At 38.9% G+C, this 25,939-nt stretch overlaps 1 protein-coding gene across 1 annotated transcript in view; it reads right to left on the reverse strand.

Moving 5' to 3' along the window:
- Nucleotides 1-25,939, reverse strand: part of grid2 (glutamate receptor, ionotropic, delta 2) — a 487,335-nt gene that overhangs the window by 82,071 nt on the left and 379,325 nt on the right. Inside the window, exons 10-11 of the mRNA XM_031760306.2 lie at nt 24,768-24,965; nt 20,008-20,320 (exon numbers count right to left, since the gene is read on the reverse strand). Coding sequence (XP_031616166.1) covers nt 20,008-20,320; nt 24,768-24,965 — 511 coding nt within the window. The remainder of the gene's footprint in view (nt 1-20,007; nt 20,321-24,767; nt 24,966-25,939) is intronic.

Genomic DNA, 25,939 nt, shown 5'->3' on the forward strand with positions numbered 1-25,939 from the left:
AACTTTTTTTAAAGGTAGGAGTGTATGGGTGTCTCAGTTTGCATACGGGTACATGTAAGGATCCTAGGAGAAGCATAGCTGCCATGAAGCAGCTTTTGCAAATACAGCTTGGCAGCTTCAAAAGCACCCCGTTGTGTCCCCTCGATATAGCTCTCCATTCTTACCCCCATGTTTCTCCTGCTACTCCTCTTATTCTCAGCTGTGACTCGTGTAGCTCTGGGCAAACAGGATTACTTTATTTCTTCCTACACAACTCAAAACTAGGAATTAAAACTGAAACTTCATTTAAAGAGGCATACTAAGGATGCATGCTCAATTACTTCAAATTACTCTATGAACCGTGTGGCTGTCTTTCATGTTTTAATGTATTTTTCCCTAACTTTCAGGTTTCCATTAGCCTAATGCTAAGTGCTGCTTTCTGTCTTTTTTGATTGAAAGAGTAATTGGATTGCTGGATATCTACATAATTGATTAGTTAATTAGATAGCGGCCCCATGGCCGTGTAACTGACCGACTGATTAACTTGCAATTTTGCTGGCTAAAAGACCCCTTGGCATTTCATTTTCCCATCTTTTTTTTTTTTTTTTTTTTTTTTTTTTTTTGCAGCTTCATGGTCTAATTTTGTTTGCCTGAACAGACTGATGTTTTGGGTATTATTGGACAAAAAAAGAAGAAGCCTGGAGAATATTGTAGTTCAACCTGACTTTGCAAACCCTCTAGACCAGGGGTGCCCAATCCTAGTCCTCGAGAGCTACTGTCCTGCAGCTTTTAGATGCATCCCTACTCCAACACAGCTGAATCAAATGGTTTGATGACCTCTTCAGCATGCCATCAAGTTTGGCAAAGGCCTGATAATAAGACATTCATCTGATTCAGGTGTGTTGGAACAAGGATGAATCTAAAAGCTGCAGGAAAGTAGCTCTCGAGGACTAGGATTGGGCTCCCCTGCTCTAGACTCTGATTTCTGTTGAGAAAAAAAACAGCCCTTGATGGGATATTTTGTAACCTGACACTCCAGATGGTTTGGTAAACACGGAACCATCTGGGAAGTTGTCCTTGGAAACTTCTTGGAAAAGGGCAGGCACTTTCAGAAATTTATTTGGCATGAGTTTGGATGAAGCATATGCATACAACCAAGAACAATGGCACATCTTTAAACAGTCAGATAATTAAACAATAGGGCATAGCGGCAAAGCTTTATGTTATAAGTCTGTTTTGGTTTTTTTGGTTTTTGGTTTTTAATCTTCACCAGGAAAATAAAAGACAACTGCAAGCAGTTTCATCCAAAATACTTGGGACATGATTGGATGACCCCTGCACCTGTTGTCCAACACTGTGAATTTATTAGCCAATAACTCCTCATAGGTCTGATGACTCATCCAAAGCAATCATGGTGGAGCTACAAATTCAAGGAAAAACTCTGGCCAGTCAACCCAGATCAGTTGAGTAGTATAAAGTATTAGTAAGAGTGAAAATGTCCACAATAAAAGTTTGACATTGTGGTGTGAGCTGTGTAAAGCCCACCTTTAAGCAGATAACACACTTTTTTTGTGGATCTTAATACATTCTGTCTCTCAACTTGCAACGTCTTGCTCTTTTACTGAAATATCTAAAACTTCAGGCACACAGCTCAGAGACCAGTTGGCAACTGCTGGTTTCTAGTAAAGAAAGTGCATTCCCCAACATGTTACAAGTCATTGCTGATGCTGGCTGTTGACTGGTGAAAGGGGTTGCAGACTCCTTTTGACTCCTTTGGATCACCCACAGTTTGCATGGAAGATGTCTGCTTACCATTTCTCTCTGAACTATAATAAAACTTGATGATGACTTGATGAAACCAGAAACACAGGACATTCACCTTGAAAGTAAAAGCTGAACTTTTTGAAATGTGTTGGTTGCAGAATTAAGGCACAGCTTTTACTTCTATTTTGCACTGCTTTTCAAAGATTCACTACCACTTGGAAAGTAGCACCAGCCATCTCCACCAACCACTCGCAACCTGTTGAGTGAATACACATTTTTTCCTCATGAGTAGTTGTTGCCAGTAGGTCAAATTAAACTCAGTGTTTAACTAGACTTAAAAAACAGAATGGACCGTGTGTCTTTACATTTGATACCTTTAGCATCTATGAACTAATATTAGGATGAGACTCATGTAGATTCATTTGGTAAAACTGCACTTCTGGATATCCCACATTTTTTGGGGTCCTGGCAAAGGTAACCACACACACACACACACACACACACACACACACACACACACACACACTCACATCCACTGCCCACATATTAGGGAAGAACATCAAGTGCTTAGATAAATGAGAGCACTGGACATGACCCCCATCCCACAGCCCTGACTCAAACTAATCAGTGAGGATGACGATTAGTCCAAAAAGCCCTTGATCCCGTGTATGATGCTGTAAACCTGATGGGGTGATTTAGAGGCCAAGACTTTTTGTTTCAAAAGCAGCCAAAGGTGCAGCACAGTCCTTTTCAGTGTCACTTGTAAGACTTAATGAGTCACAGCACCTTAACAAATCAGCTCTTGAATTTTAAATTGAATTTGCACTTCAGTTAGCTAAGTAGATAAGGAAAGCAAGAGATTGTTAAAGATTTTTATGCAAAAATTGCAAGGACTATTGTGGCATATATGATCAACTAATACAGACGCAGAAGTGATGGCAATTCATATTTAAAAGGTCAAAGGTTAAGTCACGCTACTTGGCCCGTGGACAGTCGGGACATAGAGTGCAGCATAACTGGCTGATAAAAGTGCACAATGAGTCTTACTGTACTGTAAGCAAATAAATACAAAGTATTACAGTGGCAATAAACTATTCTCATTGAGCTTCCATATTCTTAATGTTGTCATTTTTAGACATAACAATGGCAGAATAATGAACCAAACTGAAGTAACGCCATTACCGTAAGAGATAAGTGATGCATTTGTCTGTTCTTTAGTCTGAAAAGTAAAGAACCTGTAATTGAAAGTGCAACCTGAGGTCAGGAGAAACAACATGCTCTTTAACATCTCTGACTTTGAATTCGACTAAAGCTGTTCTATGTACAGGTGTTTTGTAAATACTTGCAGTAAAGCAGCCTAATAGAGAGATTTATCTTCTCTGTCGGGAAAAAAGCCACATTTCAGAGTAAATGAGACAAAGAGGTCAACTGCTAGAAGAAGACACTGGACAAATTGATGATAAGGACCAGCTCTGTTACTGTGCATGGTCCATATCGACAGTCTACTCTCTGCTCTTTTACTGCATGCTGTCAGTGTAAATAAGCTCCTTCAAGACACTAGTTTATGGTGCTGGTGCAGTGTGTGTTTGAGATGCCCACTTGCAAAGACTTACTGACCATTAATCTCATTCCATATCATCATTATCATCATAGAAAAGAAGTAATGTGTTTAAAAAAAATCAGTATCTTTCTCCCTTTCCGCACTTTTAGACAATAAGGAATGTCTACACTTTCTGCACCCAGTGTTGGAAATCAATTTCTCTCAAATGCATCATCAGTTTTTAAAATCTACATTCCTGCTGCCAACCTTTCTGATCCATCTCTTCAAATTTAAAGCATCACACTCTGGTTATTCTTGGATGAAATAAGAGCAGAGTAGATCATTAGAGTATTTTTTTTTAAATGAGTAAAAAAGAGCTAGAGTGTGCTCAGCTGATGTCATCCCCCAGTTGGAATCCATGCAATCTTCCCGTAAGATGATGTAAGGTTCTTTTTAACAACACTTTAGGCATTCACTTTTCATTCTTCCCCAGCACTGAAAAGTGTCTCGAAAAATAACAACAGGCTAGCTCTGTTTAACACATTAACGTATCAAGTCTTCCACAATCTAGGTTTGCACATGTGGCTTATGTTTCGTACCAAACGGACAGTCAAATAGGATTTTGAGCACAGAAAAACACCAAACAGTACCAGTTTTGCTTCATTGCTTGTACATGTGTCAACACTGTCAGAAATATGTTAAACTGAGGCTATGATTATAAAATACAATCCATCTTTTAAAGTATTTTGAAAAGTTTCAGACTTTGTTTTGTTCTCTAAGTCTTATACAATATAAAATAAATGTCAGTGATCACCCACATCATCAAAAGTCTTGTCATCATGTCACAGAATTCTGCAACAATGTTTCCTCGGACTTTAAAATAAAAAGATATCTAGGGATTCTTAAATTCTCTAAAAACAAATGTCAAGCATCTCATTACTTTATAATGAATTACTACATCTTTAGTATGAAATCATCACTATGTCAGCTGAAAGTCACATTAACATGTGGTTACACAAGGTCACATTGAATTAATCCACGTAGTGTTACTTTAACTGAAGCACAGAGGGAAAAAATGAAGACGAGAAATAAGATGCAAATGTATCACCCTCCCCCAATATGTTAGTTAGAGCCATTTTAAGTTAAAAAAAGGAAAAAAGTGCATCGGAAAAATACTATAATCTCTTAAATCTGCAATTATGAGCTATGTAATTAATACCTTACACCAGCTCCAGGCAGTGTTTATGTGTTTATGCATGGCAATGATTTCTAAAGTCAGGTTCCAACAAAATATCCTCAGTATTACCTCCTGAATATCAATGATCTTAAGTGAACTGGATTGCTAAAGAAACTCAAAGACTTATGCTAGAGTATCTGACAGTATAAGAACTTGCTCCCAGGGTAGGCTGTAATTTTACTGCTATTGATTTCCTTTTTGTTGAAGGCAACGAATGCACCAGCTTTTCAAGACAACAAAATCAAAGAATCCAAACATAAACTCACAAAAAAAGGAATATGCATATGTCTATACACTGTTATTTGTTTGCTTTGAGAGAAATAAACACGTAGATCCAGGAAGGAGGATGAAAAATTTGACAGATACAGGTGCTGTTGTTTCCCGCAGGTTTGGCAAACAAAATTATTCTATAAGCCAATTCATCTGCATCACACATTCTCAGTTTTTCTACCTGCCTCCCTTCTAACATCTTCTCCTTGCCTTTCTGCATCTCTTACTACCTTCCTCCTCTGCTCTTCTCCTCTTTTCCCCATCCTTGTTGACATTCTGCAGTAAAGGTAACTCGAGATGAGTGCAGCTTTGAAGCCAGTCGAGCGGTGGGCACATCCTGAAGGGTTTTATATATGTGTGGCTTTCTTGTAAAGCTTCAAATCTCACCACCGAGCAAGCACCTCCACTGCCTCAGATTATACCCCTCCACCGTCTGATGACTTGCTGGAATCATTATTTATTTTTTTACCATCTATTTCTCCTCTAGCACCTCAATCACTCCCGTCTGACGGTGTCCCAGTGATTATAAACAACTTGGGAAAGACATATTACAGTGCAGGAGCCGGGGTGAAGATGGAAAAAGCGAGAGAATAGAAAAAGGGAGGAGGAGGATGACAGAGTGCATGCATCCCTCCTCCATCACCTCTCCTGCCTTCTGCTTTTCAATCTCTACATTGTACATGTGCCACCTCTAATACCCCTGGCTATAAGCCAACGCGAAGAGGGATTTTCCATGTGGTTAGCAATTTTTTTTCAAGCCATCAAGTGCAACCATTTAAAAGATCCAGCAGGCTGGTAATGTTGTGGATTTGAGCTGAGATGCACGAAGTTTCCGATTCAGGGATGTGCCCCAATGGTGTCTCCCTTCCCTGTACGCTCCCTGAATACGTATAGGAACTTTAAGACATCCTCAAAAATATGGCTGAAGTTTATAAACAAGTTCAAATTGACACACACCGAAAAGCAAGGGTTACTAAGCACTCTTAATCTAATACTCTTACATAATGATGGATCCATCAGAGCCAGCTTCAGGTTCAGGATCTTACCCGAGGACACTTCAACACATGGACTAAAGGAGCTGGGGACCTAACCATCAACCTTCCCGTGAGCAGACAGTTCCTGAACCGCAGCCACCCCCCTGAGCAATTCACACAGTTTAACTTCTGGCTAATTGAAATTACAGTAGCTCAACAACAACAAAAAGCTTTTAATAAAGTGAAATTTGAACTGATTGTTAAATGATTGTCATCTAAATTTCTGATTGTGACAGCAAAGTCTTGATTACACTTAGCATAACAAATAGACACCGCAATCAGCAACTTGACAACCAAATTTACATCTCAGAAAATATCCTCCTATGAATGTGCATTTCTGCTGACAAAGTAGGCAGCCCTTGCGTGTGCACATAAGCTCATACGACTCACATTTTTCCAATATCATTTACATAATTATTTCATTTTGCTATTGGACAAGGCCGCTATGATAAAATAAAGACTATTGCACCACACAGTCTCTAACTACAGCATAACATTCAGGTGTGATCTGTGGGCAATGTGAAGCCCAATATACTGCTCAGAGGTAAGCACTTTAATTACTCGGTAGCACATCAAACTGACATAACGCAAATACATCCATATTATTTTGTGATTTGTGTTTATTTTTATTGTACTTTAAAGCTACATGTAATGTGAAGGAGAAGCGCTGATATTATGGCAATTGCATCAGAGTTATTAATATTCATGAACTTTATATTAATTTTTCATATTGCTGTGATTCACCTCTGCGGCCGACAAATTGCTCTGGACCCTCCCTCTACTGAAGTGTGCACTCCATACAGACACATGCTGTGTAGTATATACATATGCATAGAATACACGTATTATGTATGTGTGTAGAAGTTAATACAAGTCCAAAATGAGCCTGCCAAACATGGATCATCTAAGTTAATTAAAGTTAGACTTTTGAGTGCATGTGTTCGTTATACAGATAGGTCTACTATGTTCTAACAGATATCAGAAAAGAAGCATGTGCCGTCAAACTGCACCAAATCTTTGCAAGTCATTCGGTTTTTTTTCTTTAAATGTTAGTTTTTCAGTTCTAGTTATTTCGTAAATGACAATTTGAAAAGTAAAATGCTCTTTTTGGTCAGAAAGGTGTTTCTCTTCTTTACTTTCTCTCTACATTCTAACTCACACTTAAGAAACCAGCAAATCAAAGCGATCCTTGCAGTCATGTCATGTTTAGAATATGACTTAATTTGAAACCCCCAAAGAATTCAATGTGTGTAATATAAATGTGAGTTTAATATAAGTTCAACTGGGGGAAAGAGATATTCAAATATTATAGGATCGCCCTTAGGGGGGATGCTGAAATGGGGTTCTGTACTCACTCCAGTTAGCTTGTAGAAGTTGGCTCAATTTCGCAAAAAGGGAGCAAATTAAAAGATTGAAATGCAAATTATTCCCTCACTTAGCTGTGCTTCAGAGCGCGCTCACCATGAAAAAAAAAATCTGCTATGTCTGCATTGGTGCACGGGGGAAACAGCGAACCAAAGCAGACTTTTCGTGCTCATGTGTACGCACCATATGTGTTTGTGTGCATTTAGCAGAAATAACGCATCGTTTCATTTCATCCTTGTTGTTCGTATAGAAGACAGTAAGCTTTATGTCTATCTATCTTTCAATCCATGCTTCACAAACAGTGTTTTTTCTGCTTTGAAATGTAACTTGTAATGATATTTCACAAGGAAAAGAACAACAACCACATCAAGATGATAGTTTTCTTTCTGGTATTTAAAGCCATAAACCAAACAAACGCTATTGCCTTGCCTTTGCATTCCTTCTGAGCCATAAGAACCACGTTGTTCGAGTCTAGTTATAATACATTGCCAATTAAAAGACTCACAATACAGATACGGAAATGATTCAATAATGTGACCATTTACATGGTGCATTTATTGCTCATTTCTCATTATGAAAGGCGATTCTCTAACAGTATCCAGCTGCTGCTTGTGAGAACAGCTATTGATGCTTAGTCTGACTGACTGTGTAGGTGAGGCTGAGTATGCTGTACGGCTCAGTCTGTGGTGTTATGGATGTGTCCAGCTGTTACTATTTGAACCTGCTGTTCTTCTATGACAGATCATCATAGCACAGGAGTTCAGGAATAGAAAAGATTCGATACAACACTCATCAAGCAAAACCATCACTAAACACATAACCACTGCATGTAGTCAGTTTTATACCAATTAAAAATGAACATGTCACAGCCAGATTTATAAGAACCAAAGTACAACCACAGCTACAGCTGCAGTCAGAAAGACAGCTACTGTATGCAATTACAAAGCTGCAGCTACGATCATAGCTACGTTCATAGCGTTCATGGAGAGAGCTGGTGAGCTAGCTTCACTAGTATTCTTTTAAATGCAGAAGGGAAAATTTGCGCCTGTGCAGTCAAAGCTCAGCATGCAGGGTCTATGTGACACTTTATCACAATACAGCCAAGACATTCACTACACAATAGGTCAGAGAAAATGCAAAACTCAGAAAAAACCCTGCAGTGACCTTTTGGATTGCATCAGTTACAGTTTTTATTTTTTAGTTTGTTATTTGGGGAGTTTGTGATGTACTGCTTTGGTTTTACTGTCTTCACATTAAATGTATTACTTAAAAGTATTTTAACTTTAACTGTATCCCCACAACATTGCCTTTCTTTCTGAAATACTGCTTTCTTCTGTTATTGTTCTGGCTGTGGTGTAAAGAGACATATTAACTTTCTCCCAGACAGACAGTGAACATATTTATTGACAAATGCTCTCTCTCTCACACACACACACACACACACACACACACACACACACACACACACACACACACACACACACACACAGGCAAGTTCTACTTCCATACAAATTTCCTAAGTTACAGACCTTCAGCCTACATGGAGGTGGGCTGAAATGTTGTGCTTTTTAAGTAGCATTACCAGAAAGGTACACATCCTATTTCAAAAGCTGCAACCAAATCAATTTTACACCCATTTCAAGTGTCACAATATGAGGCCAAAATCTCGTTCTCGTTCACCATGATTTTTTCTATAACTGGCATTAAGCTTCAGTATTATGGGTAGTTTCACTAAAAAACAGAACCAGTTTATTCATAAATGGGCCTGGATGTTCTATTTTCTGATCGTTCACTGGGGGGAAAAAGTGCATTTTGGGTAAATTTTCAAGGTTAATACCAGAATGTGGGATAGGCGGTCTCCTTTTTTTTTTACCCACTTTATAACAAGCTCATCTTCTACGCAGCCTCTAGACTCCGACTATGTAACACGTGTGACTGTAGCATAAGGATATGAAATGGCGAAAGAACATTGGTGTTCACATCTTCTATGTACTAATTTGGACATGTCATATCGATCAAATATGATTTTTGTGCTTTCGTGCGTGTTTTGTGTTTAGATCCGCTTACTAAGTATATACTTTTGCAAAATCACTGTAAACCCAAGCACATTTACATTCATACAAGTTTGTTCGCCTGCCATTCAAAAACTGCAACTTGCTGCATCATCGCTTGTGAAAATTCATTAAAACTGGTTGCTTTTTGGGATGGGAGAGCTGTTTCCCATTCCCTAAAATGAATGAAGAGCAGCCAGTTAACCTGTAGGCTGCAACAGGCCAAGTGTGGAGACTGGCGATAAACGGCAGTTTTTTTCTGTGTCTGGGTGTGTGCGTGTCTGCACCTTTATGTGTGCACGCTTTAGTGTGGCAACTTCTTAACGCCCTCCCAAAATAGCTGGGGTAAAAGTCCTCCTCTGAATGGGTGTGTAAGTGTATGTACCATATGCAGACTGCAAACTGCTTGACATTGGACTTATTAAAGAAACGCTCTTTCCCCTCTTCTCTCTTCCTTTTTTCAAGCTTCATCAGCACTTTTTGCCTCCTTTTCACCGTTGAAAGGAACATAAAAATGATGGGGTCAGCAGAAATTTCTTTGAGCTTATTTACAGGCTATGTTTCTCCACTCGGCTCCTATACGTGGATCAATACAATCTGTGTACGATATAAGGGTTACAACAGCCAACAGGAAGTCAAGGCTGTATGTGCCCGTGTTCATGTGTATGTGGCTGCTTTGTATTTGCTTATTTCTAAAGGCCACAACTAACGGCTTTTCCCAGACAACATTTCACACACCAGTGTTCATCCAATCCATAACACTAAGGTTGCTGAAAAAGTCACAAATAATTAAACTATTTCTTAATATCCCTCCCCAATAGTGTCCATACAATAACAGTAAACATAAATAACAAAAACTGTGGACGACTGTTAGCTAATGCCTTTTACTCTCAACAATTACACTTAATCCCAAAGAAGGTGTTAAAGGAATTAAGGAAAAGTTTGATGGAAACTATTCCAATAGCTGTGGGCATTTCAAGCCCACAGTAACAATGGAGCTTCCCATATAAAGAAAAAAAAAAGAGCAAAATAAACACGTACACACACAAAAAGGATGTAATACAAAGCCAGTCGGATTATAAGCATAACTGAAACAGTTACAGATGTGCACATCTACAGACATGCATGCAAATTGCATTAAGTTGAAAGTACAGTACTGTGGACTCATTATAGGTGGCTGTATGCAGACTGTGTCTTGTTCAATCAAACCAATAAGACCATGGCTGCCTCTCTGAGTGCAACTTCTGACAGATGGCTCTCTCAGCAATTTTCCCTTGACTAGGACAAAGTGTGTGCGTTCCTATGCACACAAGTGCTCACAAAAAATGCACTTCTTAGACCTCTCTCTTGATGGTGATTGTGTTTGAGTCGCTCATATTCAACTTTAACAATGTCATTCTCAATATTTCACACATTGCAAGCCACATGCCCTCCCTCTTCCTGTCACCCCCCTTCATTTTCTTGTCTCATCTTCTTTTCCTCTCCCTTTTTCAAGGGCTGCAGGTCCACATACACTGGCAGGTTACACAGATCTGCACCTTTCCTCGTTCAATAACCATAAACCTACACGTACTGCATACCCCAGGGGTGGACAGTTTTTGGTCTTCGCTTCTAATCTGTAATGTGAAATCCATCGAGGCTATGAATTTCTGCACATATAGCACTAATATTTTGAGAGGTACACTAAGGAAAGTTTGATGTGCAAATCCCACTTTTTTGTCCTTGTGTTAGCTAGTTAACAAAATTTCTGCCCATGTTTCAACTACTAATTTGACCTGCAATCGCTGGGGAAAAGTGAAGCTGTTTGGATGAGCAGTGGTCTCACTTACAGGGTCCTGTTTTGTGGCCTTCACTATGAGATGAGATTGCAGGCGATGTCACAGTTCACATACATTCTTACACTTGATTTGTGTTTGCCAAGTGAAGTAGATCGGATGATAGCTGAATAAAAGACAGACAGACAGATATGTCTTGATTTATTAGAGATACTCCTGCCTCAGCAGACACTATAATGACTGGCTGAGCACTAACAAGGTGTCTAACAAGGTGCGAAACAACCAGCTCTCCCTCTGTTTTATCTCTTTTGACTGACCTATCCTCCATTCTCCCTCTTTTTTTTTAAAATTCTATCCAGCTGTGGGATTTTGGAGTGTTCTTGGGGTGTGGTAGAAAAAGAAGCTGCCTTGTTAAGGTAAATGATCTCATAAATCTTGCAATTATCTAGATTTGTGGAGGGTTACTGAGTGAAATCAGGACTTCATTTGTTGCCGTGCAAGGTGTGAAAGAAGAAAGTAGTAATTTTGCTCTATTGCCTTTCTGATAAGCGTTAAATCCTATAAATGCTATCGATCCTGCACTGGTAAATTTTATAAGCATCTTATCCATTATGATGTGTTTACTAATTATGTTGTGAGCTTTTTGGATTTTCATTTTTGTGGACAAGTTTTAACATTTGCCTAAGAAATGCCCTAAACAACTGTACATTCATTCAAATTCAGAGGGCAAAAGTTACTGTGAGCACACCCAGCGAGAAGCAGTTAGATCAGTTTTTTATTCCACTTGCATTCTGCACAATGCCTGACCTTTACAACACATTCACTGGGAAATAAACTGCATTCACTCAGCCTGTTTTCTCGAGGCAGTTAACAAAACAGTGCCCAAAATAAATATGCTTGTATTTCAATTAAGCCACCCTCCTCATTACTGTCCCTGGTAGCTACAGCTTCTTGGACTCCCTGGAGAAAGAATCTGGATAAAACAAGACCAGCAGATTGCAGTGTGCTTTGGAGCTGCTTTGACAGATACACATTTGGTAAGAGATAGACATCTTCAGTCACTAACATGGCAATCAACACGGTAAGATGCAGGCAAGCATGATAATATATGTATTTTAGTCCAAGAATTTCTTTCCTTTGCAAATGTTTGCAATGCATCTCGCTATTTGTCCTCACATAGCTCGTTTTTTTGCTGTCTGCAGATGAAAGTTTGATTACATTTAAGTATGATTAAACATTTAAAGACGGGAAAAACAGAGAATGCGAGAGAAAGAGTACACAGCATGTAAGAGTCATGTAAAAGTATGACCGAACAATGCTTGGCAACACAAAATGGACATTTGAATGTGTCGGTGTGGTAACACCAAAGACCAAATCTGTTGCCCTATGCCAGCTATAAAAACAAGACAAGGAGTCTTTGGCATTTTTAAATTTTTAATGTGCTTCTTCTTGCAAAAAGTGAAGCTGTTTAACATTACTTTATTATGCATTTTGAATCTTGAAAATGTCATGTGTACTAACAAAGTCTCAGAAAATCCCCTGATGGAGACAAAAATGAAAGAAGGCTCATGAAGAGCAGTTTCTATTCTTGATATAAATTAAAAGCAAGAGCTAATCGAGACAAGAAGAATCATAATGAAGAGTTGGTCAAAGTGACAACTGCACAGAATTACCATCTCCCTCTAAGTATAGAAACAACAGTTTCACTAAATGCCAGACTTCAAGACATCCTCATTTTTGGTGAAACTACATCTTGATATTCAGACAGCAAATCTGAATAAAGGCAACGACACTGCTGCATTTACAAGAATATAAGTCTTATTTAACCAACATCTGAAGTCTATACTAATACAGTATCACACAAGAAGTGAATATTCTCACAAACCGTGGCTTACTACAAATACACTCTCACCAGACACTTTATTAGGGACACCTGTTCTACTGCTAATAAACATAATCATCTAATCAGCGAGTCATATGGCAGCAACTCAATGCATTTAGACATGTAGAATTTCGGATGAAGTTCCAATTGAGCACCAGAATGGAGAAAACAAATGTGATTTAAGTGACTTTGAATGTGGTTGTTGGCGTCAGATGGGTTGATTTGCATATTTCAAAAAAAAATGCTGAGCTGCTGGGATTTCCCTGCACAGGAATCTCTAAGGTTTACAGAGTCTGATTGGACAAAGAGGAAATCTCTAGTGATCAGCAGTTCTCTGGGTGAAAATACTCAACAAACTCATAAAGACAACAGTAACTTAATCAATTGTTATAACCAAGGTATGCAGCAGAACATCTTGAACATTAATGCAGAGGGGATGCATCACACTAAATCGGGCTCCACTCACCTTAGCTAATAACAGGAAACTGAGGCTGTACACATGGACTCACCAAAATTTGATTATAGAAGGCTCGAAAATGTTGCCTGATCTCATGAGTCTTGATTTCTGCTGTGGGATTCAGATGGTTGGGTCAGAATTTGCCGTAAAAAGCATGAAAGCACAGACATACCCTGCCTACAAATCTCCACCAATTATGTGACGTTATCATGCCAATATGGAGCAAAATATCTAAGGAATTTGCTGAATCTACACCTCAAAGAATTTGAAGGCGTTCTCAAGCTGGTATTAACTAGGTGTGACCAGCGCACCTTTATATGTGGAAATAGACATTGTTGATGACCATGAGGATGATGAAAACATTTGTTAACTAGCTAGCTCACCCACACAGTTTACTCAACCCTCAAACATCTGTCCACATCACATAATTGCAGATATTTCAGTTGATTAAAAAAGCAGTGACTGAAAATTAGTTTCAACATGATTTTCTTTTTAGTGATATTTATGATTATGGTTGCTTATAACTGAGTTTAGGACATCTATAAACCAGTGTTACTTTTAGCTGTTATTATTTATTATAATTTGCATGTTTATTGAGGAATATTTACATTAACACTTTAACATCCTAAAAAAATAAAAGTGAAATTAAACAAATAAAAGTTTTTATAGCTATTTTGACTTTTTTTAAATTCAGGTTCACATATTTCATCATTTTGTTTCCTCAACAAATACAGATGCAAACATCAACACCTAAAAAAGAAATCTAATCAGAGGCTTGATGATTTTTAAATAGTGCTCCTCTCTGGCCGTCAGCCACTCCTCCTCTCAGGGTTTGCACCAGAGCTGATTAAACTAGCAGCTAACTTTCAAGCATGACTGTAGGAAGTTCTGAAAATGGCAAGGACACAACTCTAACCTGTAAGCAGATGCAAAGACTGAGCTATGATCAGGGATTTGCGTCTCACAGTTTGTCTCTGAGTTTGTCTGTGACAGGAAAATGTCAGCTAAAATCTCATTTTCTGAGCTTTCCTTGACAGTTTGGCTCACTGGCCCTTAATAGTCAAACAGATTTAGGTAAAAGTAGCAGTAAAAACACCTTAAAAGTACTCGATGGCAACGTAAGACTGGATCGATTTGTAAGTACGGAAATTTAGTAAGTGCAGAAACACTTTCAGACAAATGTATTTACTTCATGAGAACTGAGTACGGGGAATTTTCACTGGCAGAATCTAGGACCCTCACACTGAAGTACATACTTGAGTAAATGTACTTAAATAACTTTTTGCCCACTGAAGGAACGAGGGGAAGATCGATGTGAGGAGGACAGAAGGTACACATCCTATTCAAACCTGCTTTTAGGATGAGATTGCACCAGCTGGATGTAATCATACATGAGCAGTAAGAAAGAAGTGGACAGAGGGGGCCAAGAGAGATTGCTGCTGAATGGAGAGAAAAGGGGAGAAGGACAGGAAGCAATTGTAACAGAAACAGGAACAGAACAAAAGTGCACAGAGTGGAAGAGAGAGCAAGAGAGAGACGCATTTAATGGAACTGCTGAGAGACGGTCTCTTCTCACTGTGGCGCATCTTTGTTGCAGGAGAGACACTTTGAGGGAGAGGGGAAAAAGGAACAGAGGGAGGATAGATGGAGATAGAGGGTTAAAGTCAGGAGGGGTGCATGTCCTAAAGTTGGGTCCACTTTACAGCAGCACAAAAGAGTCGTTAGAGAGGGATAATGGATTAGAGGGAGTCATAAAGAGAGAAAGAGAGGAAAGGAGAAGGAGAGAGCAGGAAAATGATGATAACGTTGGCTTCCCAGCAGTATGGCACAGCAGAAACAGAGATAATGATAGAGGGAGAGACACATAGAGGAACCAAGAGACGGAATGAGGAGTGCAGACTGTGAACGCACTCACACTGAGAAAACTCAGCAGTGAGTACAGAGATTTGGGGAATGGGGAGAACTGGGGGATGCTGGGTTGAAATGCAAAAGGAGAGAGTAGGGAAACAGATTTTTTTTTTTTCATACAGTACAGTATATGGTTCTCCAACAAAGCTCTCTCTCCTTCACACACATAGTCACATACAGATAGATACACAGCAGGGGTTGGTGGGAAAAGGGAGACGCACAGAGAGGAAGAGAGAGATGTTTGGAGAAGCAGATGGAAAGATGAAAGCACTGATTGTGGCCTATGGCCCTGACTCTGTGTGATTGTGTCTGTGTGTGTGCGCGTGCATTTTTTCATACAGTGAAAACTAATTTTGTAAGAGTGCGTGCTGTATCTGTGTGATTGCATATGCTTTTCTCACAAAAACAGTTGTAATTGAGCTATACCAGCACTCACACTGACAGGTAACACACACATACGTATGTGCAAACACCACCCAAAAAAAATCAAACCCCAAAATACCAGTCTGTTTCTCCACAGTGTTTGTTCTCCCCTACTGGTTTAGACATTAATTATGGACACCAGAAGTGAGAAAATGGCTGACAAAGATTTGCATAAGACAAATATTCAATGTGACAACAGAGTTTTGCTTTTGACTCTTCTACTTTAGCTCAAATTCTGCTGGCAAAACTTGGAAGTCAGGACAGGACAGAGAGGAAAAGGAGAGAAGTTTGAGGCAGACACGGGGAGACAGGAAGTTTAAAAGAGGAAACGGGACGGGGAACAGGGTAACCTGTCTATCTCAGTTTCATTTCTTCTTTTTGTCAGGATGTCTAACTTGCATAACAGAGCTTCTCTCCCTGCTGCACAGGTCAGCAGAGATGCGGCCATTTACCCATTTCAATACCGACAGAGTTTATAGCAAATTTGTTCGGTCTGGCCGTTTTTGCTTTCATCTCGACGAGAGAATGTAGCCTTGGATGAAAAAAGAAAAAAAAAAGTCAGTCAAAATAAAAAGTGTTGCAGCTGTTGCAGTTTTAAAAATGACATATGTTGCAGATGCTTTTTGTCTGTCATTTTATTTCTTGGCTTTCTATTTTATTCTTCCTTCCTCCTTTTTATATTTTTGTCTTACTCTTAGCACTTTGAGGTTTGCTATCAAAGAAAGGGATCACTTATTAATTAATTGCATCATTACTGTATTTTTTTTATTTGAAATATTCAAGAGACTTAAACGTGCTGACAAATGAACACTTTAATTTGCCTTTGGATTTATTCTGTCTCCAATATCCCTAGAAAATTATGTTTATTCTTTACAGGCTGTAATTAGAACCTCATTATTATCCTCAATAATGACAAACACTTTAATTCCATGACATGTAAATGTGTCTATCTCACAAAAGCTTCTTCCCTTTTGAGCACATTCTTTTCTCTCGGCTTGTTTGCAGTTACGCTGAGTGAGGCAGACCCTTCCTAATATGCTTTTGGAAATTTTGGTCTGATGTACTGCAACTTTCTTCTGACCATCCTCCCTGCATGTCATCCAAACTGCTGCAGGGTGTCTTGTTTTCTATCATCCTGAGTTCTTGCATGTCACCCTCCCCCCTGCTCTATCTTCTCTGCCTGCCTGTAGTGGCTCATTTCAGATCTAAAACCAGGTGTACAAGACTGCAAACTAGTGCATATCCCCATCCCTCCAGGCCATGTTCTGTCCGAGGCCCTATATACAAGTCAGTCAATGCCCTGCACTAAGCTAATGTTGTCTGCTGGGCTGTCCTAATAATGTGACCTGGTAATCACTCATCCCAGCCTTGCCTCCCCCTTCCTCTTGGTTCTGAAAAATATTGGAATGACCTTCCCACCTCAGCCAGGGCTAACGTGCAACACAGCAGAAGCTGAAAATTAATCTCCTTAGGAACATTTCCCATCTTTTAAGTCATTTCCTCTCTTATATAACCTTTCCTCTGCGCTGACTGCTTACATACTTCATTCTTACCCTGGATATCTTTTTTTATTGTGTGTGTGTGACTGTGTGTGATCGCCTGCAAATTTACTAATTTTCCTGCACTTCCGACTTTTAGTCACCCTTGAGGACTGCTAAAATACTTACATTATATTTGTGTTGGCAGCAAAGGAGACACCGTCTGCTTTCAGATGGATTATGTACCTTATTTATTAATTTTTAGTATCATAGACTAATTCACCTTATAGCTCCCTGTTGCTTTATGGTTTTTTGCTCTCTTTCTTCCTCATCCTGCAGCATATTGTCAAACTATATCTGGGAACAACTGATCTTTTTTTCTGCAGAATTTTCTCTTTGATGTGCTGTTTTATTTGAGAAGATACTGTATTACTAGTGCATAATAAAACCAAATCCCATGATTTTTTTTTGTCCCTTTGATGTAGCAGTTAGGAAGTCAAGAACCAAGCAGCAGATTTCATATGATGCAGTCCCTCCCTTTGCGTCTTTATACACGCTTCCTTCTTCTGTCTCTTTCACTCTCATTGAGACCAATTAGAAATAGTTAATGGAGTACAGACATTTTTCCCCACTACATCTTCTGTACACACATGCCAGACTGAGAGACCTCTGGGTGAGGTTGTAAACAAACAGTCACTTGGCTGGTGCCCTAGTGGCTCAGATGAGCCACAGTGAAGAACAGAATTTTTAAGGCAGACTCCCAGAAAGGAAGAAGGGGAAAAGACGAAAAAATGAAGTGGAAGAAATGGAAGTCTGCAGTAAAAAAAGAAAAGAAGCGGCCTAAAGAAAAAGTCAAAGGGAAGAAGAAAAGAAAAGAGAAAGGTTTGTAAAAATCAGTGTAATCCCTTTGCACCTCTCTGTTTCTCATCTCACCCTTGCTCCGTCTTGCAGTGAGTGACAGAGCCAAAAGCAAAATTCTGGCATCAAGTTTGGCTATTCACTCCCATCACTCATCTCCAGCTCCCTCCTGCTGTGGGTGTCTTTGCATCTGAATCAATTTTCCCTGGGGGTAATATTTCTAGGTGAAGCACAAAGGTCTGGGACATTATAGAGGTGCTGTGAGAGAGTTGCTGAATGAATATTCAATGTACCTGTGTGTGTGTGTGTGTGTGTGTGTGTGTGTGTGTGTGTGTGTGTGTGTGTGTGTGTGTGTGTGTGTGTGTGTGTGTGTGTGTGTGTGTGTGTGTGTGTGTGTGTGTGTGTGTGTGTGTGTGTGTGTGTGTGTGTGTGTGTGTGTGTGTGTGTGTGTGTGTGTGCGCGTGCGCTCACACTGAAGTAATGCCAAAAAAAAGTACAGAAAAAAGTCTGTAGACAGTGGAAAATATCAGGAATGATGAAGCTTAATAGTTCTTCCTGAACAAGTCATTTTTGATGAACTCTGGACAACCTGACTGAGTGGTGCAAACTTCACAACCTTCACTTTCTTGGGAAGTGAAAAACATGCCACTCGTTTGAAACACTCTGCCTCAGTAAGCTCTCATATTTTCTACATAGCATATCGTACACAAACGCAGGACAACCCCACTGTGGAAGAATGAGATCCTTTCTCCCGCCTCTTTTCTTTCTAACGATGCCATGACTAAAATGTTAATTACAGCTAAAAAGAGAAATGATTGTGAATATCAAACAGCAATTAGCATGTATCATCATCATCATCATTACCACCATTAGCTGCAGCACAAGATGGAGGATTATTTACCAAATGGCGAAATGCTCATCAGTTGCTTATTCAGGGCTTGAAATGTTTCACAGGCCGTGTTAAAAAAAACATGCCTCCTTAAATTTGCATAATTAATGTTGCTTAAAAAATTAACTATTGCAAGGCCCAGAGCATGACAACAAAAGAAGACTGTGCTCATTGGCAAATGGCACATATTTTGCGACAAACCCAAGATTGAACCTGAGAATATTAAGACGCTTATCTTCAAAAGTACCTTCTATATACTTTATATGGATACTTTTGAAACACACACGCTAGATGGAAAACAGACACATTCATATACACACACACAAATACACACACCTAACTCTATTGAAATTTCCTCCCTATGCCATGCATCTGTTTCTACGCCGATGAAATTTAAATCGTTTTCCACGTGTCAATTGTCTGATCTTCACACCTGAGCACAGCCTGATGAATTCTGGAAAATTCTTCAGACCGATCACTGGGATAAGGCCATTATCTTTCCTTCAATCCATGTGGAACAAAATGTCTCCTCCTTTTTGTTCTAATTTGACTATTGTGCTATAACACAAAAAGGCAGTTCACACCTATGGTACTCAGAGGAGCTATTTTATTTTATTTTTAAATTAGATTGCTTTCACAAGCTCATTTTTTCCGTCTATGCTTCCCATCCCTACCATTACTTCCTTGTTTTACCACTGAGATAGACCCTGCAAATAAGCCATGCGAAAGACCCCATCGACCATAGCGGCCCAATGCATAAAAAACATGCTTTGTTTTAAAGGTTGCATTTGTTTTAAAGGTTGTAGATTATTAAGAGATAGGTTTTTGGGAATGTATTCTTGCGGACAGGGTTTGCCACCCTGTCAAAATAAATAAAACGGAAACTTGAACTTTCCAACATTTGGTTAACGTTGCGAAAAGGTCTAATGAACTCAAACCATGACCTAATCAGATCTAATCAGTCTTGGTGCATAAACATAACTTAAGCAACAAGTGAAAACAAAATGACTAATGAATATGACTAATAGATAAATAAATAAACCATTATTATGCTGCTGCTCAACTTGTGTTTCACCCCCTCTAGCCTGCTTTCTTACCTTGCTGTACAAACGAGCCGTACACGAACCACATGGAATTGTACAGCGTTGTTGAAGACACAGATCCCATGGGTAGCCGAGGTGGGTTGAGCCAGTTGAGCAAGTACACCAGAATGCCAACGAGGAGCACGGTGCCTGCGATGCACGCCCACAGCGACAGGTCGAAGGGTGCCAGGCAGGCAAACATGTCCACTGTGCGCTCAGCCTTGCGCAGCAGAACGCCCACAGAATAATCCATGTAGCGTGTGGTGAAGTCCACAACGCTCTCTCGCTCAGGCGTGATGGTCAAGGCAGAAAGTCCCACATCAGCTCGCTGCAAGAGGCAGAGAACAAGTTTGAGGTATTAAAACTGTGAAAATGTGTAAGTGAGGAAGTCAGCCAAAAAATGGGGATTCTTAGAGCAGCAGATAGCTAAGCCTTAAAGTCCATCTGCGCCTTCTCATCACCTAAAATAAAGAATCGAAGGACAGCATACAAAACATTTAACAGTTATCTGGAAATATCTGGCATAGAGGAAGAAAATACATGTCACAGTGATGGTAACTAGTAGTTACAATTACAGTACTTTTAAAAATGTCATAATGAACCCTCTTGTACCACCCTACTAAATTTAGATATATCTGACAGATATCAGCAAGAGTAAATCCATATAGGCCCTGGCTCAGTTTGCACTTGTATTCTACTATGCGGCGTTTGAATCATTTACAAATTAATTAATTAATCTGTTTTCTGTCAGTATGCTTTCTGAAGCACTTAAAACCTTTCTCATCACTTGTAAGACTTGTTAAGAGACAACAAATGACTGCTTTAAATATGTGCAAAGATTTTAAGTTGAAAAAACAGCCGTCACTGAGCGCGTCTGCCAAGGAAAACAGGCTGAGCTTAGCTTTAATGCAGAAACAATGATGGATAATTAAAACGTTTTCAGTCCCTAGTGCTTGACTAGCAGCTGCAGACATCTGCTTATACTATAACAGGGATTTAAGATGCTGCTGTGAGCGCATGCTGGTGTTTGAAATCTATACTACTGCGAGAGAGGGCACATATTATGAACTTGTTCGATAATGAGATTTTCTTTGTTGCCATAAACAACTGAGCCTAACAAGTTAGGTGAATTTGTAGGCGAACACTAAGCCCTACAGGTACCGTACACACACAGATTATGCACTTATATAGACACAGACCACATCCACATTCACACACACACACACACACACACACACACACACACACACACACACACACACACACATAAAAGCAAACAAAAAACTTAATTCCCGCCCTCCACCCAAATTTCACAGCTCAGTGAAAAAACAAAATGCTTAAATGTGCAGAAATTGTCACTTACACTGCATAAGACGTAAATTTGAGAAATCCTGTAGGATGGCTGTGGGTTGGGACAACAGTGATATGCATACAAGAGCATGTGTGCGTGTGTGTGTGTGTGTAGCTCTGTAAGAAGAGATGAATTGCCATGCTGACACATGTGGTCAGTCAACATGAAAACTTACAGGGAGCACTCTGGGTAATAATTATCTGGTATAATTTGGTTTTGGAGAGATAAACCTTGTTGCTGACTGATGGGGAAAACAGAATTATTTGCATGTTCAGTTTATTTGCAACTTGTGCTCATCTGTGTACACATAAATATGCATTGTGCTTGAAGCATTTCTCAGTAATTTTGTGAGCCACTGGGGGAGAGGGGGCTAGAAATGTTGAATACAAACTGCAAGTATTCAAGGTCAAGGAAAGGAGAGCCAAGTCTTACAAAATCACTCAAGCCTGACACACAGCCGAAGGAAAATAATGAAGTGATGGAATCGGAAATTTCTGAGAAAACACTGCTCAACTGAAGAAAACAAAAGAAAACAATCAAAGAAAAATAGATAGTTGACCTAGGGTGAACAAAATGTGCATCAGGTTAATATGATTTCATCAAAAGACATCAGCAGGTATTGTGCAGATGCAGATATAAACATGAACTTGCACAAACACTTTCACGTAGTCATAAAAAGGTTGTTGAAATTAAATTAGAATTAACTGTATAAAAATAGTGCGTGTTTGGGCTGGAATTTTGAAAAAAAGTTTTTCCTGCCATTAAGAGAGTATTTTAATGGCAGATATTTAAAAGATGATCATGGCAGAAAAACACTGTACTATTGATTTGAAAGGATCTGGTAGGTTTTTTAAATCAAACATTCAAGATGCGATCGAAGTGCAGCACAACTGAAAAGCAAGCTTTCTTGGGTTGAAATCAGGTAACTGACTTTGGCTATTGAAGAATATCCCATTGCTTTGCCTTGAGAGGCTTATGGGCTGCTTTTGCAATGTGCTTTGGGTCATTATCTATTTGCACTGTGAAGTGCTGTTTGATCAGTTTTGCATCATTTGGCTGAATCTGAGCAGAGACTACAGCCTTGTACACTTTACAATTCATCCTGCTACTCCTCTCAGCAGTCACGTAAAAAAACCCTCTTGTGCCTGTTTCATTGGCTGCTATATATACATGTGGTATGCTTTAAATCCTGAGCTGTTTATCTCGTTTCCACAGCTTTGTCTTCCATCAGTGTGCTTTAAGTTAATATTGGTTTCATGGACCCACAGAATTTTTTACAGAGCTGTGCAGATCTTTTTTAGATGTTTTGTGGCAAAGTTTAATCTACCCTTTCTCTTCTTGAGTGTAACCAGTGGTTTACACCTTCTTGTATTTTATCCATGAAGGGATCTCTTGATTGTAGTCTTTGGCAATGATACGCCTACCTCCTCAAGAGTGTTCATGAATTAGAAAGATGGTGTGAAGGGGGTTTTTCATGACCAGAGAAAGACTTCTGTATTCATTCACTTCAGTTGTCATAAATGATCTTCCAGGCCTTTTGGTGTTGTAAGTGCCTTCCTTTTAAGAATGTACCAGAGATTGCTGATTTGGCTACTCAAAGTTATCCTATTTTACTACTCTACTCTATACTCTAATGATGCACACCTTGCCTTGCTTCAATATCTCTTTGGACCTCATGCTGAGATTTCCAGTGAACAGCTGCCAAATGCAACTTACACACTTTGCAACAACTGATCTTTTATCAGCTCAGTGGTCATCGAATAATGAATGAACAAAATGGTTGTAATTCCCAAACGTCTAACTGTGTAATACCCCTCAATTTATAGCTGAAAGCTCCCAATTAAATCACATCTTGGTTGCTTTGTTTAAAATCTAATATGGTGGTGTACAGAGGCAAAATGACAAAAACTGCGTTATTAACCAAATATTTTTGGACCTAACTCCACTCTTTCCTCCCTTTTTCCACCTTAGTGTGTGAAGTTCAAAAGAATTGTTCACTTGTGAGTGCAGTCACGAATGAATAAAACAGGTAATCTCACCTTAAATGTTGAGTTTAAAACCTAAAATATTTATTTAGTCCTACCTTTGCTCAGATCTCATATTTAATAGGAAAAAAAGCATTATCAGTGCACTGGTGTCGTTGCACCCAGTTTTAGCAAAACATAAATTATTTTAGGCATAAAAGAATGACTTGATTGCAAGAAACTAAGGTAAGCTCAGGGTTTATTATTGGCTTCCACATAACAACAGTCAATGAACATTTTAAAGAATCAAAGCCACAGAGGAACAGAAAATGCCTGTCAAATCATGAGTTATTTTCACAAGGTTCACAAGAAACACTTTCCTGTGTTGCCTTATCTTTTAAGATGGACTCCAAGCAAAGCAACAGCAGTCTTGCATGTGCTGGGAGTTTTTCAGATTTGAAATATTTATGATTATTAGTATCCTCACGTTTCAGTGATATTAAAAACAGAAAATCATATGTGACTATTCTAGACTGCCTGCCTTTAAAAGTTCAGCTTGGTTTTATTGTGTGACTTTGTTTAATCAGCAAAAGACGGTGAGATTGTGATATGAAATATATGTATGATGTGACAAATACTTATCAATCTCAAGCATTCACAACTAGTGCAAGATAAGTTGCCAGGTCTCCATTTATGTTTCTCTAGGATATGCTGCAATGAGCAAAACTAAAAAAGACTAAAAAGACTAAACTAAAACATAAGGGCACTTTGAGATATAACATAATGTTAAACAGCAATGAAACTGGTAAATTTTGAAGTATGTCAACTGAAGTCTATGTCAGTAGGGCTAAGTCATGGTCAAAGTAGTTATTTTTCAAATATGCCAATTTACTACCCTCAATCTAGAGGCCTCTCCATCTTTGTTGAACCCACATTTATAGTGTCACTATATCATCTCCACTTTTCCACTTTCCACTGAAGCAGTTCAAGTGTCTGCCAGCAGTTATACATCAAACACTTGAAGATACTTGAAGCTAGTCAAATTATTATAAAGTTGTTGTGTTTCTCTAGTATGCAAAATCACACAATATTTCATCTCTGCGCCTCCCAAATCCACTTCAGCATACATAGTACAATTCTTTATGAATGAGTGTCTAAACCTCTCATTCCAAATTAAAGAAGTTTAAAAACATAAATCCAATGGTTGCCTAGTGGGTGATGATGGAACCCATCCGAGTGTGAACTAAACCTAAGAGAGGCTGTACTGTTTAGCAAGTGATATGTGTCTACATGCAAGCTTCTCCTCCTTCTGCAGTGATACAGTATAAGCGTGTGCATAAACAGGGAACATATACTTCTTTTGCAAATTATGGGATATCATTACTTTAGCAGACCATTTTATGCAAACTGGATGTATTTGTTTGCTCATGTGCGTTTGTGTATGCAAGTTATCTTCTCACCTTGAAGACTAATTCGCCCATCAGTCCATTCCATTGACCATCAGGCTGTAAGCTGCCATATTTGTGGTCTGGAGCAACATAGATCTCGTACTTAAAGCCCAGGTAGTTTGCCAGAGCATCCAGGACATCAATGGAAAAGCCCTGGTACTTCTTTGGTTTCCCAAGAACATTCTCTGACACCATTACGAATGGCTCCTCCTAGAAGGCAACGAACAGTCAGTGTGTCAGTAACTCATTCAAGCAGCCAATCAATGCACAATTCATTCAAGCATCAAATCCCCCATTACCCTAATAACCATGTTAGCAGCACAAAAGATCATTTTGATGGCTGCAAGCATATCTGAGAGAATCTACATTTTACATTTAAAGGAAATGATACATGAAATGCCTGAAAAGGTAAAACTATATGTTACAGATAATAGGTAGGCTCTTCTCTGGGGTTTATTTTCTACTACCTACTAGAGATATTAATGCTACAAATGTGAAAACAATCCTATATGTTATTCTAGAAGAAATAAAGGTGTGAAAGCAAGCAGTCATCTTTCAGCGTATGTTCATTATTTAAATTATGTGCTGAAGCACCTTTTGAATGAGTGTATGTTGATTGTAACAAGTGAAAATCATGATTAACTCCATTATTTGCAGTTTTCAACTCAGCATACTTGTATTCATTTATGGAACCAATTTATTAATTTACTGAAATGATACCCTGTCTGACAACTTAAAGTGAATTAAAATGTTGAAGATCAATAACTGCACCATAAATTCCAGCAGTTTTGTTTTTAACGGTTCATTCTTAAATACCATTGGGAAGCCTAAATCTCTTGTATATTGATTCTCTGTTGAGGTTAAATGACATCCAACAGCGTTGTCATTTTAGGCAATTAAGTGAACAAAGCACAAGGGAAAACAAAGGGGGGGGGTTAAGTTTCGAGGCAACTTTGCTTATACAAAAAATAGAAAGCAACATGAGACTTATTTTCATTTCCTACACCTTGGATTATGTATTTTCTTTCCAGCCGTTTACCGCACAATTCTTCTTTAATAAATCCTCACTCATGAGTGAAACATTGCAGACCAATGTGTCTTATTTTATGAGACTGTTTGTGTTATTGACAGGATATTGGTTGCACATTAAGCACAGACATTCAAACAGAAACATATACACACAG

This window comes from Oreochromis aureus, linkage group 12 (genome assembly GCF_013358895.1).
Source record: "Oreochromis aureus strain Israel breed Guangdong linkage group 12, ZZ_aureus, whole genome shotgun sequence".
Classification (NCBI taxonomy): Eukaryota; Metazoa; Chordata; class Actinopteri; order Cichliformes; family Cichlidae; genus Oreochromis; species Oreochromis aureus.